This window comes from Strongylocentrotus purpuratus, unplaced genomic scaffold, assembly GCF_000002235.5.
Source record: "Strongylocentrotus purpuratus isolate Spur 01 unplaced genomic scaffold, Spur_5.0 spur5_scaffold_15, whole genome shotgun sequence".
Classification (NCBI taxonomy): domain Eukaryota; kingdom Metazoa; phylum Echinodermata; class Echinoidea; order Camarodonta; family Strongylocentrotidae; genus Strongylocentrotus; species Strongylocentrotus purpuratus.
Window position 1 is genome coordinate 5,487,400 of NW_022145600.1, and position 6,000 is coordinate 5,493,399.

At 36.4% G+C, this 6,000-nt stretch overlaps 1 protein-coding gene across 1 annotated transcript; it reads right to left on the reverse strand.

Annotated features, from left to right (window-relative positions):
• Nucleotides 1-1,902: 1,902 nt before the first annotated feature.
• Nucleotides 1,903-2,943, reverse strand: LOC582063 (rhodopsin, GQ-coupled-like). The gene has a single exon (XM_782036.2). It carries the CDS (start codon nucleotides 2,941-2,943, stop codon nucleotides 1,903-1,905), a length of 1,041 nt encoding a protein of 346 aa, XP_787129.2.
• Between the last annotated feature and the right edge of the window lie 3,057 nt (nucleotides 2,944-6,000).

The following is a 6,000-nucleotide window of genomic DNA, read 5'->3' on the forward strand; positions in this document are numbered from 1 at the left end:
TCGAAAGCTATCTTAGTGACAGAATGCAGTTTGTGAAATACAAAGAGTCATCATCAGAAAGTAGATATATCAAATGCGGTGTACCACAAGGTTCTGTCTTAGGACCAACTCTGTTTTTAATCTATATAAATGACTTGCCAACTGTGACAAATTATTTCAATTTCAGACTATTTGCAGATGATTCTAATATTTTTCATACTTTTCCCAAAGGTGTAGATCAAATAGATGAGTGTGAAGTAAACGAAAATTTAAAATCCATACAGAATTGGTGCACTGCAAATAAGCTTACTATCAATGCGTCAAAAACCAATTTCATGTTCTTCAGTAGTCGTAGAAGAAAGGCTGTGCTTAAAGGGAGATTAGAAATATCTGGGGCAGAATTAAGAGAAGTGGAGGAAGCGACATTTGTTGGCATTACCATTGACAGACATTTTACATGGAATTCACATATAAAATCTGTTAATGACTGTATACGGAGAAAGGTCGGCATCCTCTTTAAATTACGGCACTGTGTCCCTAAACATATATTGATACTGTTGTATAAAGCTCTTATACAGCCACATATTACATATGGCATCGAGGTTTGGGGTAGTACTTATAAATCACACTTGAATTGTATATTTTATACTCAAAAGATGGCTGTACGTGCTATAACTTTCAAGCCACATCGTTCTCATACTAATGCACTGTTTCATGACCTCAAATTGTTGAATGTTTTTAAATTGCATAAATTATCTATTTGTACTTTTGTGTTTGATTTGATAAATGAACGATTACCTCATTCCTTAAAACATTATTGCAGTATGATACAACATGAATATTCCACAAGACAAAAAACGGGTCGACAATTACGTCTTCCTTTATTCAAAACAGACCAAGGAAAGTTTTCTGTTTCGTTTGTTGGAAGTAATTTTTGGAATATGCTTCCTACTGATCTAAGAATTGAGAGATCAAGAACCTCTTTTCGTAAAAAACTTACAAAATTACTCTTAAGTGAAAACCACGAATCATAACCTCGTAACTATATAGTTGTATATAGTAACCAGTCTCATTTTAATATTATACACAAAATTATTTATAAGATTTGGAAACCCATCATATATTTTTAAATTAACTTTATTTTAGGCTTTAGATAACGAGAGTCAGACTCGACTAGCACATGTGCTATTTTTGACTCTATTTTACCATCGATCACAAACTCATTGTAAATAGTCATTTATTGTTTTACTCTTGAAGCAAAGTTTACTTTATCTTTGTCATAATGTACATGTATATCGCTGTAGAACATGTATTTTTTTATAATTCATGTCATGCATTTATGTTATATTGACATTGTCATTGTACATTTATCTTTTGTTTCAATGTTTTCAATGGTGGTGAATAAATAAATTCAATTCAATTCAATTCAATTCAATAAATTCAATTCAATTTTGAACCAATATCCCGTAAATGCCAAGACTGTACTGTAGTATCACTATCATTTTTCATAACCTGCGCCAGGAGTGTCAATTTGACAATTTTAGCGGGTTACAAATGGTCACTTTATTATTATAATTCATTTGATGTTGTGTAAACCTTTATATACATCTGGACATGCATGTATCTTATTTACCAAACATAGATTATATTACACCTATAATTCTGGTAGAGTGTACCTAAAGTATCAATAATGCAACATGTTCTGAAGTAGCCACTGTTTGTGAAAAAAAAACTGTTTGACTACCATTTCCAACTTTTAAAGCCACCATCATTAGACTTTAAATTTCGTAGGCTTTCGAATGTAGCTGTTCCATACGATTTAGGCCTTTTTTGTTATTTTGTTAAAAGTTCTTTCAGTCAACAGTTCTCAATTCGCCAGTCAAAGAGCCTGCCATGAATGTTCGGATCGGTCTCGCATGATGTCTATTCTACGGGACGACAGCAAAGAATTTTGTTGAAGACCTCTTGAAAGTTGGGGTGCTTGAGCCCGTAGATGATCGGATTGACTATGCTGTTCACTAACAATATCATGGTACTGTAGATAGTTAAGACGCTGCTACCAGGGATGATGAAATTCACAATGGTGCCTAGGAAACAGAGCATGAAAACACAAACGACCATGAAGAGATTCTTAGTGATCTCAATCTCTTTCCGGTTGATGGCCTTGATCATTGGTGGACAAGAACCTGCAGAAATGGACGAAGAAGCCTTGTTCTGATGCGCCTCTGTTGAGCTTGAACCGGCTTCTTCATCAACCGCGTACTTGTCTCGAAACTGCTTATTATGTCGCAAGACATGGCGTAAGATACGAATGTAAAATAAAAGGGTGAGAAGAAGGGCAATGGCGATCAGTGTCCATAGAAGAACGACAAAATAGCCACCTTGTTCGTTTGTATCTGTCACAGAACATATGCTGTAATATACGGAATAACCGAGTGTTCCAATGCCAAGAACAGGAGGTATGACCATGAATGAGATTGAGATTATCCAGATGATCACAACCATGATGGCGATTTTCTTCGGGGTATGAAGACCTTGGTGACCACGAATAGATCTGGTGATGACGTACCAACGGACAAATGCTATAGCGACTAGGGTGTATACACTGCAGCATGCGCTGATGTATTGTACTGCGGCAACGGCTGCGCACACCATCTCGTGCAGAGGGTACCTTCCTGTTTGACTTAGGAGACCAGCGCTTTGGAACGGTAAGAAGGTACATGCCATGAAATCAGCGAAAGCTAGATTGACCACCAGGACATTAGTGATCGTCCGAAGCTTTCTGCTAACGATGACTGAAATGATGACGAGGGCGTTACCAAATAAACCAACCAATGCGAATACGAGCAAAATGGCTGCAACAATTGCTCGATGATTGAAAGCAACGACACTCAATTCTGATGTCACATTCGGAATTATCGTGATCATGTCCAAACTTGTTGAGTCAACCTGTGTAACGACCATTGATACATAAAGAAAATAAATATCTGTTGCGTTTTCCATTATAAAAAAAGGGGGAAGGCTACTGTTTCGCTGTTGAGTATGGTTGATTTTTAATGACTGAGAACGTCAACAACTAAGACCACACTAACCTTTCAAAGCGTCCTAGCAAGCGAAGCGAAGTTTCGAAATGAACGTTCCGGAAGGTAAATAGCAACAAAAACACGTTTTTTTTCTTCTAATTTCTTAATTAAAATGCAATAGCAATACTGCAGGCAACACAAGTAGACGTCCTGTTAACTTACATAAGCCTTTGCTCTGACCAATATGCAATATCCATTAGGCTTTTCCACGGTTAACATTACAGTTTCCTTCCTGAAGATTTTTATTTAAAAGGTCTAGAATTATTAGCCAGCGTTTAGGATGATCAGCCAGAGTTCATATACTGCCCATTCGCCTGTTTCAAGTCCTCTTTATACTGTAATTGAATCTGTGATCGATTTATTGCCTCGTGCGAAATATGCCTTTGTTAAATGATTGCCATATCCATACACTCGCCCATTAGTGTCGCCTCTCTGTCAAGTGCATGTGATTAGATCCACAATTTGCTGCCTTTTGAGCAATTTCGTTAACGTTCAGCTTTGATTGTCATAAGGACAAGTCATTATGCACCAATACATAGATTGTCGGATTTAACGCACCATCAATCAAACAAAGTTCAGGTAAAATAAACACACACAAATCATTTCATTCGGAAGGAAAAACGTTAAAATGACCTTGAAAGAAATACAAAGAAAAGACAGGACAACTTCAGGAGAGAAAGTAAAGGTGTCGAAAAACAGTGCTTGAAGCATAATAGAACACTATATCTTGATTTTGTTATCATTGCCAGATTTTATTTATTGATTCATCCAGTCATCGTTCCGGTTTCAACCCGCATTCAATGAACTAAACAGAGCAAGACTCTGTTTTTCATGGGTGCAAGTGCATAATTTCAAAGATTGTATATTCTATACTAATACAAAAAAGTTGCAATTCAATAAGGGACATTGTACTTAAGTAATAGGGTTAAAAGTGAATCGGATATACACTGTTGGTCATAATGGTGGAATATTTATTTTTACCCCAGTTTAGGGAAGGATTTTTTTTTTTTTAATTTCTAATAGATCTAGATAATGGCATACATTCTCAGATTTTATTGAATATTAATTTGCGAGTGTTTATTTTGCGTGACTGCTAAATCATATGTGTGCTACTATGCTAATCAGCTAGGGAACCTACGTCCTTAAATCATAATTGACAGTAATGAGGATTAATGCCTCACAAAAGGGCACTAATATAGCTGATTGACACGATTTTTATCCTGGGGCTTCACAGTAACGAGGCCATTGCTTAGCCCCTGAATCATGACTGTACGCAGTGTTTGCTAGGGTACGCGGCCGCCCCCACAAATCCCCCAAAACGAAGAAAATGCAATAAATTGTCAAAAATTCATTGCATTTTCCCCCGGCCCCCAACAGGAAAAATTCCTCTGTGTGGCCATGCCTTGAACCATAATGCATAGCCCTACAGAAGAATTTTTCCTGTTTGGGGCCTGGGGAAAATGCAATGAATTTTTGACAATTTATTGCATTTTCTTCGTTTTGGAGGATTTGTGGAAGGGGCCGCGTACCCTAGCAAACATTGCGTTCAGTCATGATTCAGGGGCTAAGCAATGGCCTCGTTACTGTGAGACCCCAGGATAAAAATCGTGTCGATCAGCTATATATTAGTGCCCTTTTGTGAGGCATTAATCCTCATTACTGTCCAATATGTAGGGACGTAGGTCCCTTATCTGATTAGCATAGTAGCACACATATGATTAAGCAGTCACGCAAAACAAACACTCACAAATCAATATTCAATTAAATATGAGAATGTATGCCATTATCTAGATCTATTAGAAATCTTCTTTTTTTAAAATCCTTCCCTAAACTGGGGGGAAAATAAATATTCCACCATTATGACCAACAGTGTAATTTATGAAAGGTGGCCATTTAAGTGATATAATTAGATGATTAAAATACAATTCATGCAATAATCGAGTTGTATGCTCAGAAAGAGTAAGGACGAATACAGTCTTCACTTCCTAGTGAGAAACAGGGTTGGAAAGTCAGGGTAATATTCTTACAAGGGGTTCGCAATAGAGAGAAGAAGAGCACGAGAAGAACGATAGAGGAAAAGGGTGGATGTGTGTATACGTGTAGGGGGTGGGGAGAAAGATGTACCAATTTCATTCACATAGAATTTTTTGTAAAGCTGAAGGAAATATTTTAGTCATACTATATACTATACTCTTTAAGCTTACTAGACATGCAAAATATACAACGTTGAATCAAAATACAAAAAATTGTACGAAAAGAATGAAGATAAACTGAAATCAAAGAGTTCTTGGATATCATAACTGTTCCTAACACCGTCAAAGTTCAATGTTAGCTTTACGTGCTCGACAATTATTAGAACATGTATATATTTAAACCTTGGCCGAAGCATACAAAATCGCTATACAAGAATCCACTATCATTATTAAAATCATTATTTGTTATCACCTGCGCGTTTAAAGAAACATTCAACCTAGGTCTATGGATAATTACACTAAAGAAAACAAAAATATTCAGAGAAGCGGACTAGTGAAAGGGGCATAAAATCTGACCAAAAATAAGAAAACTGTTCTCTTTTTAACAAACATTTTGTCGTAAAGTTGTAATCACTTTTTGTATGGGCACTTCAGCACTCAAAATTAGCTAATCTCGCTGTGTTAAAGTGCCGGACAACTTTACCATTAAATTGCTAACACAAAAATATGGTTAAAGTGTCAATTAGTCAAGATGTATCACTCAGGAGGAGGGTGATTTCTTTTAAGTGGACCTGTAATAATATGCTATCCATTATTTTTTAGTAGTGCCCCAAGAGAGATAAAGACACAAGGTAGGCCTCCATGAAACTTATATCAGCCTTTGCTCTGACCAATACGCAATAACCATTAGGCTTGCCCACAGTTAACATGACAGTTTCTTTCCTGAAGATATTTTTTTTTAAATT